We start from the raw sequence: 16,035 nt of genomic DNA, 5'->3' as shown, positions 1-16,035 counted from the left end.
TGTTTACGAGGCCTGGATATCTCCACTGAATCAATAATTAAGCAAAGGCCTTAAAACTGAGTGCAAGAAATTTTTGATCAATTTGGGAGAAGAGAAAGATATCAGATAAAGGGAATAATATTGCACAGGAAGTCTACTGGGATTGGCTGAGGAGACACAGTGACATCCTGTGATTCTATAAAATAACAAACCAATTTGGAGCCCAGAAATTATAAGAGCATTTAGCAGGATAAAAAGGAATGTCATTACAGCAAAGCCTCTGAGAAAGATTTACTTACAGGTGTAAGGGAAGGATAAGAATCTGTCTTCTCCCTCAAACCTCAACCAGAGGAATGAACTTTGGAAGGTCAGAAGGTCAGAAGACTGGATTTTTCTTTGAAATCCTAGCAGTATCACTGAAACATCTGAAGCAGTGTCTATATTAGGAGTCAAGAATAAGCTAGATTCACTGAAGAAAGGAAGCTTTAGAAGTGTACAAGAGACCTAACAGAAAGCAATAGAGATGCTTATGGGGAACTTTATGAGGGCCCCACCAAAGGGGATAAAAAAGGATCCTCAAGAGTCCTGTTACTCCTTTGTCCTATGTATTTCTGTGAGTCTGAAACCCACTTTCCCCTTGACTCTATACATTCTGGTGAGAGTGTCACAGTCTTTGAGGGGAGAGGGTAAATATTTTGTATCAATTGTTCTTATGATGCCACTTTAGTAAACACCCTTTTAAAAAGCTAATTTAAGTCTCGGATTAACAGATGTCAATTGAAAATCAGTGGAGAGGGGGCAGCTGAATGGCTCAGTGGATTGAGAGCCAGGCCTAGAGATGGGAGGTCTGGGGTTCAAAACTGACCTCACACACTTCCTAGCGATGTGACCCTGGGCAAGTCACTTAACCACCATTGCCTAGCCCTTACCACTATTCTGCCTTGGAACCAATACTTAGTATTGATTCTAAGATGTAAGGTAAGGGTTTAAAAAAGAATCAATGGAAAGTAAGGGAGGAAGCAAACTGGTTAAGGCTCATAAGCTATAACATTAGAAAGATGCTTTCAACCCCTACAACTCTGAGCAGAAAAGTAGCAGGTGACTTGCCAAGGCAAATTAACGTCAGGAAGGAAGACACAGAGCCTACCAAAAAAAAATTCTGAAACTTTTTACCTGAAATGGAGAGGGAGACAGAGACACAGAAAGAGACACAGAGACAGAGAGCGACAGAGAAGGGGGAAGGAGAGGAAAAAAGAGGGAGGGAGAGGGAGAAAGAGGGAGGGAGAGGGAGAGAAAGGAAAGGAGAGAGAGAAAGATGGTGAGAGAGAAAGGTGGGGAGAGAGGGAGAGAGACAGGGAGAAAAGGAGAAAGAAACAGAGAGGGAGGGAGAGAGGAAAAAAGAGGGGAGAGGGAGACAAAGACAGAGAGATAGAGAGGGAGAAGAGGGGAGGGGGAGAGAAGGGGAGTGAGAGGGAGAGGAAGAGGGAGAGGGAAAGGGAGAGAGACAGATACTGAGACAGAGACAGAGGGAAAAACGGAGGGCAGAGGGAGGGGAGAAGGAAGAGGAAGAGGGAGGGGGAAAGGGAATTGTTCGGGGCTATTCCAAGACCATTGTCCTAGACTCTCCCATATATATCTTTTTGTGCAATGTCTTATATTTAGGCAACTATAATTAAAAGAAATCAGACCTTGAGAGAAACTTTAAAAAGCCACAACATAGGCAAAAAATGGTCCTCTTCGGACCTATGTATTATACTAGCACCCAGGATTGCCATGGACAGTGCAGATGGACAGCAGCCCCTCATATGGCACTTCATACACATACAAAATTTCAGTCTTCTCCCTCATAAAGGTACTGACCACCCACAATTTCACAAGTCTTCAGCTGATGAAGCAGATATGCTTACCACATTTACCTGCCTAATTCTCTGCTCTTTTTAATTATCTATTTTACTGCTAAAGTGGGGAGAGGAGGAGAAATCCTGTAGGTAAATAGCTCCTGGCTAGAACTATAAATAGAGGTGAGCCTCGGGGACTCTCTCTTCCTGGGGTATAGGAAGATCTACCATTTGACAATATTCTATAACTCTTCTATTTTCTGCTCCTCTTCACTGACCATGGATGCACCAGTTTCCGGTCTTGTCTCTGAGAGAAGGGAACAATATGAAAGACTCCGAGAGACAAATAGGGAAATCAAGAGAGTCGCAGATATAACCTGCTGCTGCACCTAATCTAATGGAGAGTGAAGGGGCAAAGAACACAGTCCACTTCTAATTGCCCTGAAAATAGCTTTGTGCTTCTCAGCGTGTTCAAAGGCCAGAAAGAGCAAGCTTGGTGGTGGCTGAAACAGCTAGACAGCCAGTTTGCAAGTAACTGGCACTTCATAAAGGGAGCTCGCAGAGATTGTGTACAAAGGGAAGAAGCATTGGGACTTCAGGAAGTGATCACTCACCAAGAACATAATTCATCTCTTTCAGGGGCGAAGGGATCCTACAGACTTATTTTTGGGTGCTTTATTTGGACGCTGATGAAATGATCACACAGAAACCTGGGAAGTTGAGACGTGACATTCGTAGCCAGGTCCTACTAAGTGCCAGGTCAAGTCTGAACCAAAGAAGAAAAAAATATCACCTTTGCTCTTTCGAGTTGGATAGCTGCTTGTTGTTCTCTTTCCTGACGAATCGCTTCTCTATCCTCTTCCAATGATACATCTGAATCAGATGGTCTACTTGTATAGGAATCCGCTGAACCCTGCAAAGGCAAACATTGGCAGAACAGCGCGATGAGAAGAATATCAACTTTTTTAATTCATAAGAGAATCCAGGGGTGTGTTCTTTTCATTTGCATGAAAGCCAGTGCAGAGAATATGTGCCTTATTGTGGATATAAATTTAGAATGCAGACTTTAGCAAGGCATTTGGGGAACTTTAAAAGGTAGCAATGCTGCAAGGGAAAATATTTTGACTAGACTAAATGCTAGGAAATATACTGCAGGGAAAATTATGCAATTTGAAATCTCAACATTTCTTATTTTCTGATGCCTTTACGTTGGGCAAGCATTTGTCTGTGGAATTTGCACCTCACTCCCATTTGTTCATACGCTTGTGTACAGGAAATAATTACGCTGGGAAAAAGAGATTCGGCTTATTACGAAGCAAATCCCAAGGGAGGGACTCGGATTAATGATCACATATTTGTCAAAGTTTACAACAGAACAAAGCAGGCTCATACTCACTCATCCTGCGGCTCTGCTAGTTTACATTGCAACACTATATTCTTTACAAAAGTATTTCAACTTGTCACTCAACTGCCTGCACTCAATTTTGACAAGACAATTGCAAAGCAGACAAACACGTTTGGAGCTGGGAGCAGGAATACCCAGTCACACGCAGATGGGGGTCAGCTACACTGAGCAAGAGTGAAATCGCAGCCTAAACCAGCTGAAGAAGCAAGCTGAGAACCAACTGCTGCCACTATGGCGGTTGCAAAGCAAGAAGAGATGAGATACCAGATTGCCAAATGTCGAGGGAAAGAGTTGAAAGACTTGCTTTTTCACTGAGGAAATGGTTCCATGTGGTCACCTTATTTTAAATGGTGGCAAGGCTGAAACTTAGAAAAAATGATGAACTATATGTGTGTGTGTGTGTGTCTGTGTGTGTGTCTGTGTGTGTGTGTGTACATATAAGTGTGTAGATGCAAATGTGGTATAAAGATAGATATAAATACAAATATACATATATTTGCTAAATCAGTATTCATAGGTATGCAAATATTAGAGTTAGAAATATGCTCAGTATTTATAGATTTCATAGGCAGAAAGGGATAATTCCCCCCAAAACCATAATCCAGATTCTCTTGCTATCTTAAAAGAATTGTGTGGGGGTGGGGGAGGAGTGCTGCTAGATGACTCAATGAATTGAGAGCCAGGATTAGAATCAGGAGGACCTGGATTCAAATTTGATCTCAGGCACTTCCTAGCTGTGGGACCTTGGGCAAGTCACTTAACCTCCATTGCCTAGCCCTTACCATTCTTCTGCCTTGAAACCAATACACAGTATTGATTCTAAGACAGAAGGTATGGATTTAAAAAAAAGAATGGCATGAGGGGCAGGTAGGTGATTCAGTATAGATAGAATGCCAGACTTGGAGACAGGAAAAACTGGGTTCAAATCAAGCTTCCTAGCTGTGTGACTCTGGACAAGTCACTTAACCCCCATTGTCTCATTCTTACTGCTCTTCTGCCTTGGAACTGATACTTAGTAATGATTCTAAGACAGAAGATAGGGGTTAAAAAAAAGAATGGAAGGTAGATATCCAAGTGATGGCATGGTCCAAAACCTACCAAGAGACAACTCTCAGTCTTCCATTCCTTAATGTTAGAACTTACTACTGTAAACCTGTTTACAGGAGTGCCATCAAATATTTCGACTTGCTTAGGCAGAAATAAACAGTAATTCCACGTTAGAGATCATTCATCACAGAATCAAAGATATATAGCTGGAACAAACCCTAGAGGTAACAAGGCCTTATTTTACAGATGAGAAAATTAAAGAGGAGAGACTTTAAGTGACTTGGCTAGGTTTACACAGCTAGTAAGTGTCTGAAACAGGATCTGAACCTACTTCTTCCTGACTACAAATCCAATGCCCAATCCATGAGGCCATACTACTTCTCACCTAGGTGGCACAGAGGATAGAACACCAGGCCTAGAGTCAGGAAGACATGAATTTAAATCTGGCCTCAGATACTACCTAGCTGTGTAATCCTGGACAAATCACTTAACCTTGTTTGCCTGAGTTTCCTCATCTATAAAATGAGCTGGAGAAGAAAATGGCAAACCACTCGAGTTTCTTTCCCAAGAAAACTCCCACAAAAAGATCACAAAGAGTTGGACACAACTGAAAGTAACTAACAACAAATTTATTGCATTTTCTACCATATTCTTTTTTTCTGGTGTCTCACTAAGGTGAGGAGAGGACTCTAGATGTTTAAAAGCTAGCAGAGGACAAACTTTGGCACCATTAGATTTGTAATTAGAAGACTCCAAATTTAGTTATTGAACTCCTAATTCTGTCACTATTTGATACTAGGCAAATCACAATCTACCAAGGCCTCATTTTCCTCATCTGTAAAATGAGACAGCTGGACTAGCTTCTCTATTGCTAGCTCATAGCAGACACTTTAAAAAAATGTATATTGACTGACAGACTAATCCCAAACTCCAGATGAGCTAGGAAGGCTTCCAGCGTGAGCAGTGATCCACTTTGTGCCTACAAGTGTAATTTGTGCTAAATTCCAAGAGATTTATCATTAAAAGGTAGTCTATTTTATGGTGATTTATTTTTCATTTATTTATTCATTTATTTTTTGGCTAGAGCAAATAATGAAGAATGCCTAGTGATGAAGCACCTTTCTGAGGCCTCTCCTGCCACCTTTCTACCTTATTCTCCCACCTTCCCTTTGAATCCAGGTACTCCCCACCCCCATTCCTTCCTATTTTTTCCATTTTCCTCTCTTTCCCTGCCCCACCCCTTACCTTAAGAATTGGTCCCATTTAATCCTTCTCCAGCCTCCTTCCTCTGCCATTGCACCTTCACCCAATTCTCAAGTGCCTTAGGTCCAATAAAGCTGGACCAGAACTGCCCCCACAAAAAAGGGGAAGCTGCGTATAGTATTGGTGGGAGGTATTTGCACTCTGACAAAATCAGAGATCCTGGAGATCTTTGAAATATAAGCCTAGAGAACACATCATATGTCAAAGTAGATTCACAGGATGATAATAATGCTCTCCAATTCCTGTGCAGTACGAGCTATTCTCAACCCCCCAGTTCGACTGTAAGTTCTTCAAGGGTAGAGGCAATTTCACTACCATCTTCGTATCCCCAGAAGTGCCTGGCACATTTTAATCAATCTGCTAGCTACCATTAATCAAAGGCCTAGTGCATACCAGGCACTGTGTTAAATTCTGAAGTTATAAAGGCAAAAATTAACCTGTGCTCTCAAGGACCTCATTATCTAGAAGAGGAGAAACAATATGAAATCAATTATCCCCAAACGAGATATGTACCGGAGAGTAGTCTCAGAGGGAAGGCACTAAGAGTAAGGGGGCCTGGGAAAGGCTTCTTGCAATAAGTGACATTTGAGCTGAGATATGAAGGAAGAAAGTGAAGCCAGGAGGCAGAAACAGGAGGAAGAGCATTCCAGGTAATGGGGCAGTCAGAGGTAAGAGATAGAATTTTTTTTGTGTGGAAGGATTAGCAAGGAGGCCATTGTTACTAGATCACACAACAGACAGAGAGGAGTGGCATATAAGGAGACTGGAAATGTGGGAAGGGGCCAGGTTATGGAGGCCTTTAAAAGCCAGAGGATTTTTACTTTTGAAGTTGGAAGCAATAAGGAGCCCCTGGAGTGAACTGAATAGGAGGGGTTGATATGGTCAGCCTTGCCCTTCAGGGAGAACAGTTTGACAGCTGAGTGCAGGATCAATAGAAGGCAATGAGACCAACTGGTAGGCTATAGAAATGGTCTATACACCAGGATGGTTGTAGCATCAAAGTAGAGAGGGAGCCTTACATAAGAGACCTTTCAAAGGTTGAAACAACAGGATTTGACAAACTGATTGAACATGGAGTGAGAGTGAGGAGTTGGTTGTGGGTCTGGGGAATATTAATAATAAGTTAGGAAGAGGGAATGGTTTGGGGAGAAAAGTAATGAGTTCAGTTTAGGACATGTTGGGTTTCAGATGTCTAAAAGACATGCTGTTAGAAATGTATAATTGGCACTTAGACAAAATGAGTCCTCAGGAATGAGGTTAGGTCTGGGATCCTTCTAGCTGTGATGAGTCACAGAGATGATCATTGAGTCTATGGGAATTAATGGGATCAACAAGTAAAGTGGTATAGGAGAAGAGTAAAGAACACAGGACAGTTTTGGAAATTTAACTATTTATTGGAATATTTAGCTATTGATTGGAAATTCAACTATTGATTATTGATTGATTCCTATTTTCAAGTTATCTTTAAAGAATCTATGTTTATATTATGTTCAACAAATTAAACTTGTTCCCCAAATGCTTTTTTAAACAATGTATACATATATGGACTCAGATTTTGCATCGAGGTTCACAAAATGGATATGTTTAAAGGGGATCATTCACTTTTTAGAAAAAGATACTTTGTTTTTGCAAACTTTTCAGAAAAAGATTTATTACAATGTTAGGTACACTTTTATAAAGTCCATTTAAGAAAGAAAGACAAATTATATATAAATGCATGTCCTATGATTTCGTAATATTCCTTCAAACCTAAGGAGTGCTTTAATGGGAGTATGAGGTATACAGAAAACCTGTTTCAAACTGTCAGAAATAGCAGATGTGGAGATATTATGGACACTAAAATGATTATACAGCAGTAAGTTGAAGAGGATACTGCTGCCTCATTTGGAGAGTATGCATTAATAAAGGCTAATGTTTGCAGTTTATAAGAAAGTGGGCTATTCCCAAAATCAATGAGTCAAAAGCCTAAAACACCCAACCTGCTATTGACACTGGGATTTGGCTAATTGCCCAAGCTGTCTTCCAGCTTCTTAAATTAGGGCATGCAGCCCTCTCTAGAAAAATAACTCAAAGCTTCCTGAATAGTAGCTTCTTTTTTTGAAATATGAATGAGGATAAAGGGCTTTTTAATTGTTTTACAGATTCTTCTGCCAACTTTAAAGAACCAGTGATTTCTGTTGATAGATTTGTTTCTGAAAAGTACCTCTAAATGAGAAGGAACAAAACACAAAACAATCAGAGCCACGAATAGAGAACTAGGTGATTATCAAGGTGTTTGACTGTTCTGTCTTGGCTTCCCTTTGAGAAAACAAGCAGTTAGTAGAGAAACTTGAAGGCTGGTCAATTCAATGAGTATTTTTAAGGACCTGCTATGTGGATAACACTGTGCTAGATACCAGGGAATGCATTTAAGGTCAACCATATTCCCTGCCTTTGTGGAGGCTTTATTTAGTCTTTGTATCCTCAGTAAGAATTTAATAACTATTTGTTTGCAAAATTAGGTTCTGCTGGTGGTCTAAGTCATATAGTTTCAAATGGTAAAACAATCTGTAAAGCCTTCTTTTTACCTGAATTCTAATTTACAGGATAGGTAGAAATTCAGTAGGCAAATAAGAGAGAGGGAGGACATGTCCAGGCATAGAAAATGGTGTGCGCAAAAGCGATCAGTAAAGAAAATGCAAGGGGGCGGGAAGGGGAATTAGATATGGGAGAAAGACTGGACCATTAAAAACCACACCAATGTTTCAAATATGGGAGACTGGGGAAATGCGGGGTGGGGGGGTTCAAAGAGATGATGCAGTGGGAATCAGGAAGAGAGAAACAGATGTAAGAGACATTTCAAAAGTAGAATTAATAGAATTTGGTCAACGACTGGCAATAGGACATAAAGAAGATATGTTAGATTAAAATTGAAGGCAACCAAAAAAGTTTCAAATATAGGAATCAGAACAAAGATTGGAGAAAAATAGTGAAGTCTGTGGGAAGAGCCATTTTAGGGGGAAGAGAATGAACTTAGTTTTGGAAGTTAAGATTTAAGGGGCTAGTAGAACATGTAAGTGGAAATATTTTAGGTAAACTTGGAAGGAAATAGTTATTGCTTAAGAAGTTAGAAGAACCACGATGAAAAATGTAGTCTGAAGGCAAAGAGATAAAATGAGAAGTTAATAAATTCTTCTTTTAGTGTAATGTGGCATTACTCAGTGCTGCTTAGTACTAACACCAGCATATAGATTTATATTTTTCACTGCTGTATAGTTGTGTGGATAAGATGCTAAATTTAAAACTAATTTGGCTTTTCAAATGACCAAAATCAGTTGGCCACAAAATAATGGCTTCTATACTATATGTAGAATGAAAACAGTTGAATCACTCAAAAAGTTCACAAGAAAACAGCAAGAATCTCCAAAAAATAAAATAACTAAAATGTAAGATAAACTTCTAAAATTCCTTCTAATTCTAATATATTATGCTTCTATGAAAGACAAATGGAATACATTACTACAAATGAGTAACTACACTCCATCTCCTGTCTCTATGCCTAACAGCACTGGTTGCCCCCATACCACTGTAGTTCCACCCTATAGAATATGGATTTTTCCTTTCAGATGCAGCTCAGGCCTTTTTTATTATCTCTTCAGGGCCTTTCTGTTTCCCTTCCCCACTCCCCAACTGTCAGGGTCTTTGCTCCTAGATTACTTTATATTTAACTAATTTGTATATAAAGGGTATCCAAAAGCTTTAACAGCTTATAAATTATAACTGAGACTTTTGGGACACCCTATATTAGTATTTATTAACTTTACATTTATGTTATTTATTTTTATATGCTTGCCTCCTCCACCAGAATATAAGTTCATCATGAATAGAGATTATTTCATTCTTCGTATTTGTATCCTCAGCATTGAACATAGATCCTGGCTCATAGGGGTTTAATAAATACTTGAATGATTTATGATGATATTATATAAATACTTCATTGAATCTTTGATCTCAGTGATATGTGAACTCTTCCTAACAGTATAGATCATCACCTCAGCCTTTCTTATTGCAGGAGATTCTTTTCAATGTCTTCCTCTAAAATTTAAAGGATTTAGAGTCTAAATCTTTCTCATTTTCTTCAACACGCTGGAGACCTTCCTCTAGGACTTTTAATATCCTATAAGTGCCAGTGCAAAGCTCAGACTATCCTTCAATCAACCCTCATCCTTTCTAGAGAATTAGTCCTCTCCTTCTCCTCATATCATTTCTTATACACAAGTCATCATTGGTTAAATGCCTATAAAATGAAATGTGGTTTAGAGAGGATTTAGTGCTAGACCTGGGTTCAAATCCATCCTCAGCTATGTATGGTTTGTGTGACTTTGGGTCTCAATATTCTCATTTATAAAATGAAAAAGTTGGATCTGATGACATCTAAGTTCACTTTCAACTCTATATGTATGATCCTACTCATATCACCATGAACCTCTCAATTTATAAAACACATGCTTTACAACAAAGTTAGTAAAAGTATCCCCATTTGTAAAATAAGGAAATTGAGCCTTATAGAGCTTGTTCAAAATGAATGACCAAGATAGTAACTGCTGGAGCTGGGATTTAAACCCAGGGCTTTTAACTTTAAGTGCAATGTTTTGTCATCTACATTACAATGTCATTTATAAAGATGACAAAACATACCACAGCTAAAAAGAATGTACCCAACTTCAAGGATCTGTGATTTTGTAGATCTGTAGTCTTTCCTCCATTAATGTCTATTATATCCTCACTTAGTAAGAGGTCTTTAATAGTTGCTACGGTTGAAAAATTCATTACCAAATGGCCAAAGTGGCAATGGAACCTATTCAAATTTAGCTAAATTATACAGTCATTCCCTCTTTGGGAGAAATGTCAGTGACCAGCCAAAGCTTGTTTATTGCTAGCAATGCTTTTTTTTCCCCCTCCAACTCTTACCAGTTGGTTCTAAGGCAAGAGGCTGGTAAGGGCTAGGCAATAGAGACTAAGTGACTTGCCCAGGGTTGCATAGCTAGGAAGTATCAGAGATCAAATTTGAACCCAGGACCTCCCCTAGGCCTGGCTCTCAATCACTGAGCTACCTAGCTGCCCCCTAGGCAAAATGAATGAAAACCAAGGATCACCTCCACACCACAGAGGGCAGATCACAATAGCCCTTTAGTAGAACCTTGCAAGTACCCAAAATTGTTAACAAATGACATTCTGTAAGAATCGAGCCTAATGTATTGGGAAGGAGTGCATTTAATATTAGAAGCATACTTATGTCTTATGCTTTTCATTAATCTCCTTAACCACAAGTCTAAGAAGCTTACAGAAAATTCCATTCTGTTTACTGCTGTCTTTTCTTACATGCTGGGAAGACAGAGAGAAGCTGGTTTAAAATTTCCATTATACTTGGTTTTAGTTTGTGATTATGAAGCTAGGTAATGATAACCCAATTTATCTCTCAGTAGCACTATCAACGTAAATTCCAATAAGATTATATACCTGCCAAAAACCTTGGTGTATGATGTAAACTTCCCACAGATGCCTCCTATTTTCACCTTCTTCCTCTATACTTCATTAAATGCAATGAGATTCCTGGGTATTTTTCTCATTTCATTTTTTCAGTCTTCTAAAAGACTTATAATTAATCTACATAATTTGTTATTATTTCCTGCTTGAAATTTGGTATTATTCCAGTTACTTCTTAGAGAAAACAGATATAAATAGCTCTCAGTTTCTTAGTTAATAGTTCTGGAGTTCTGCCTGTTTTGTTTTCATTTGTTTGTTTTTGGAACTGTAACTTCCCAATATCTTAAGGAAATTTCTTCTACTGATGCCCATTAGCCACTACTGTGTAACAGAGAGTCTTAGAGACTTAGGAAGCTAGGTAGTACACTGAATAGAGCATTGGGTCCGGATTCTGGAGCCTGAGTTAAATTTTAGTCTCAGATTCTTACTAGTTATGTGAATCTGGTCAAGTTGCTTCATCTCTGTTTGCCTTACTCTCTTCAACTATATAACAGAAATGATAACAATACCTACCTTGAAAAGATAATAGAGGATCAAATGAAATAATATTTTTAAAGCACTTAGCACAGCACCTGGCATATGTAGGCACTATATGAATGCTCCTCTAACTTTTCTAGAAAGCTCTGAAATGCTGGAAGGTTGTAACTTGACCAAATTACAAAGCCTATACGTGTTAGAAGCAAGGATTTGAACCCAGATCTGACTCTAAGGGCAACCTCCTATTCATTACCCTCTATTGCCTCTCTTTTTACACATCATTCTTCTCCTCTTAATACAAGTTCCAAATAAAGTAGTTTGCTTCAGACAGGTTAAGGTCAGTTTGAAAGCTAGAAAACTTATATTTCCTTATTGCAGGAAAAGAGGCCTGAGAATTATCCTTTTTGTTTGTATTGTTTTCTGGCACTTCATTTGAGACAGAGAAGTGTTCCATTCATCCACAATCATAAAATTCCAAAAATTATTCTTCAGCCCACAAATTACAAATCTTGGCAGCTTTTCATGACTATTTTTCAAGTTTTTTAGAATTCATATTTTGGATTTTTGAAGGCTAAAATACATTCTACTTTCCTTAGCACTTGTGTGTGTGCTCATGCATGCGCACGTGCGCGCACACACACACACACATCCTAGTGCCTCCTCTTCAAAAAGGAATCTCAGTATTAAGACTGATTAAATGATAACAAAGGAAAAAACTAGGTTAAAGGTACTGGATAGTATGGGATAATGAAAAGAAAATAGGACTAGGATTCTGAAGACAGAACTGTAGAATTTGATTAAAGGCAACACAGAATCTATCTGATCCTACTCATATACACAAAAATAATACACAGTAAGGGCTGTCAGGTGGAATAGTGGATAGACTCAGGAAGACTCATCGTCTTCCTAGATTCAAATCCGGGCACAAACATTTACTGGCTGTGTGATCCTGGACAAGCCACTTAATTCCTGTTTGCCTCAGTTTTCTCATCTGTAAAATAAGCTAGAGAAGGAAATGCTAAGAAAACCGCAAATGTGATCAGAAGAGTCAGACACGACTGAAACAACTGAACAACTACCACCACCACAATAAAATCCACAATGAAGATACATCCAGCAAGTGGTTTTTCAGCTTCTTCTTGTAGACCCATAAGGAAGGAGTATCTACTCCTTCTCAAAGCAGTTTGTTCTATACAGAGCTCTAACTGTTACAATGGTTTTTCCCCATACCTCAAGCCTAAATTTATTTTCTTACAATTTCTAAAACTCCAAGTTCTGCTTTCTGGGGTTGAAGAGAACAATCATACTCGTTCCTCCACCTGACAGACCTTCCTTTAGATACTTGAATACAGCTCTCAGGATGCCTCAAACTGACTCCTCTGCAGACAAAATGTGCTCAGTGTTCCTTTTGCCTCATATGCCAAGACTTGGGTTCCAGTCTTGATTCTTCCTTTTACCAGCTGCATGGTTTTAAGTAAACCCCTGTGGAGCCTCAATCTCTTTGAAAATAAGCCTAATAATAGCTATCTTTCCTTCCTGATATACTAATCATAATAATCCAATGATTAAATGCATATCGAGTACTTTTAAAAATATAAACTATGATATAGATGTGTTATTGTTAACATCTCAATATTAAAAATCTATTTTAGGGACAGATCAGACAAGTGAGAAATCTATGACTTGGTAAATCTAGTCATTTAAGAGGTATATTAAGTGTACTAGGTTACAAGAGAATCTTCTCCAAAACTTCACTTAGCTCCAAATGAATTTGATGTTTCTCTTTGGTGCCAAAGTGAGTCATAATGGTACTCCCCTTTAATCCCTGCTATTGGGGAAAGGGACGTCTGGTGAATCTCTTGAGTTTGGGAGTTCTGAGCTACAGTAGGGCTAAAGCCAAATGGATCTTTAGATTAAGTTCAGAACTAACATGATGAGTCACTGGGAACCATCAGGTTACCTAAGGAGGAATGTGCCAACTCAGATCATAAAAGCAGATCGAAGCTTCTGGGACCAATATTGGAACGAAGCCCTATGAATGGTGGCTATACTTCTATACTGGACAAGATAGGGAGACCCAAAGTCTCTTTCCCTTCCCCACAAAGCAGAGGGATTATCATGGCCCCTTCTGCACCAAAGAAAAAATATATTGGGAAGTATCAGAATGAATCCTCCCAGATATTCCAAGGTAGTGAGTTCTTTTATAGCTCAGTTAGCGTGCTGACCTCAAGCAAAATTTTTAATATCCTTTCTAGATAAATATTTGCCAGTGTTCCTCTCTTCATTTCAGGTACTCTTCTGAATAGATTTCTCCCCCAAAAGGGTCCACTAGTTGTCTAGAGGCCACAAATGCCACCACTACCACCTTGGAACTCCCTCCAGTAAACCATAGCTAATGGATGAACTCTTTCCTGGTTCCAACTTCCCTGACAAAACTTAACTTTCCTTAGTCATATTTCATCAGCGTCCTTCTTGGTAACTGGCTCGGAAATCCAATTAATATGAGCTAAGGTGTTAATGACTGATAATGGCACACTGTGGATTCATTCCCAAGTAAAAGCTACATTTAAAAAGCGACTGTCAATATTTTAATAAAAAAGTATGAATTATTTAGAAATTTCTGGCACCTTAGTGAGGCTGGGTTCAGGAGGGCTTTCTGAACAAGGGGACCTTGTTAGACTTCTTAAATTGCTCTACCTACAGACAAAACACCTCTGCAGCACCTTCCCACCTCATAGGAACTGATAAAAAGTCTTCCTCTGCACTAGGAAGTGGGGCAAAGAAAGTTCAACTTCATTCCTAAACCTAAACAAATTCTGCGAATTGTGTAGATACACCTGTCCGATGTAAGAGTCTCTCTCTCTACATAATTTCCAAATACTCTTGTTAGTTTAGTTTACTCACAAACCCAATATGGCCAAGATATGATTTTACCATCTTTTCCCTTAATCTAACTTCTCCTGAATTAGCTATAAGGGGGATGTAGGGATGACACTCCACACTTCAACAATATTCTACTTTACGCTCTTTTTGTTAGGGACAAATAAGTAGTGCAGTGGGTAGAGCACTGGGTGTGGAGTCAGGAAGATGAGTTCAAAACTAGCCTCTTAGGTACCTACTAGTTGTTTGACCTTAGACAGGTCATTTATCCACTGTTTACCTCAGTTTCCTCACTTGCAAAACAGAGATACTAATACTATTAACACCTACCTCTCAGGGTTACTGTGAGGATCAAATTAGATAACTAAATGCTTAGCAAAGTGCGTGGCATACAGTAAACACTTTGGTAATTGCTATTATTTCATATTATTCCTCTCTAGTCACTCAATGTATGCAACAACCAAAAACAGGATCAGTCACCTGTCCCAGCTTCAGCTATTGATATTTCTTTTGCCTACAATGCCCACACTTGCTCCCTCAGTTTCCACCTTTTGAAATCCTACCCATCTTTCAAGATATGGACCAAATTCTAGGTCATTAGACTTCTCCCTGATTTATCAGACTAGAAATGACCTTCCGTATCTCATCTCCAACTCCACATAGCACTTTATTTGTATCTTTCTCTTATTAACTATTCCTTTTTATATTATCTACTTCATTTCAACAAACATTTATTGATATTATTTTTGAAAAAATATTAAGCATCTACTATGTGTCCAGAATTTTGGTAAGTTCTGGGGATATTAATAAAGATAGTCACTGCCTTCAAGGAGATTATAGTCTAATGGGAGAAGATGATACGCAAAAGGAAGCTGAAAAGGTGGGAGTGGTATCAGATGGTTAAAATCAAAAGTGGCAAATGAAGAGATGGTTTGGATTTGGGGCCCTCTCTAAGGGAAGAATATAGGAGTTTTTTGCTTCACCTTTTCAGTTTGAGAGGCAGAAGCAACTGAATTAATGATGAGATGTAACTAGCAAAATCAAAGCAATCTCCATGATAATGAGTTTCCTGGCGATGAGTTTATCTTGTGAAGACTGTATCCTGGCCATTATTTCATGCAAAGTCCTATGTTAAAATTTTTAAAAAATGAAATGACACAATATCTGTCTTCAAGTAAAAGGGTAATTCACCAGGTATGCGAATACAGGGCAAGACAACAGAAATGGAAAAACTGAAGAAAATTTTGAGGAAGGAAGAATTATGTCCCATACAGGAAGGAAAAGGAGGGAAGAAGGAAACACCAAGGAAATGAATGCGTGTAGTGTGAGATGGTTGAGAAAGATACCTTGGAATCAGATTACGTAGGCTACCAAATGTGGGAGGAAAGGGTTGAGATTTTATTAGAAGATAATGGAGAGTCATTATAGGGATTCCTTCGTTCCTTCCTTTCTTCCTTCCTTCCTTCCTTCCTTCCTTCCTTCCTTCCTTCCTTCCTTCCTTCCTTCCTTCCTTCCTTCCTTCCTTCCTTTCTTTCTTTCTTTCTTTCTTTCTTTCTTTTTTTCTTTCTTTCTTTCTTTTGTTTCTTTCTATCTTTCTTTCTTTCTTTCTTTCTTTCTTTC

At 38.8% G+C, this 16,035-nt stretch overlaps 1 protein-coding gene across 3 annotated transcripts in view; it reads right to left on the bottom strand.

Moving 5' to 3' along the window:
* Nucleotides 1–16,035, bottom strand: part of CACNB4 (calcium voltage-gated channel auxiliary subunit beta 4) — a 349,523-nt gene that overhangs the window by 59,978 nt on the left and 273,510 nt on the right. For all 3 annotated transcript variants that reach the window (XM_044669874.1, XM_044669876.1, XM_044669875.1), the window contains exon 3: nucleotides 2,611–2,730. In XM_044669874.1, the coding sequence (XP_044525809.1) occupies nucleotides 2,611–2,730 (120 nt within the window). The remainder of the gene's footprint in view (nucleotides 1–2,610; nucleotides 2,731–16,035) is intronic.

The sequence above is a fragment of the Gracilinanus agilis genome, chromosome 3 (genome assembly GCF_016433145.1).
Source record: "Gracilinanus agilis isolate LMUSP501 chromosome 3, AgileGrace, whole genome shotgun sequence".
Lineage (NCBI taxonomy): Eukaryota > Metazoa > Chordata > Mammalia > Didelphimorphia > Didelphidae > Gracilinanus > Gracilinanus agilis.
The sequence above is the reverse complement of the archived record's forward strand: the minus strand, read 5'-3'. Positions and strand labels throughout refer to the sequence as shown.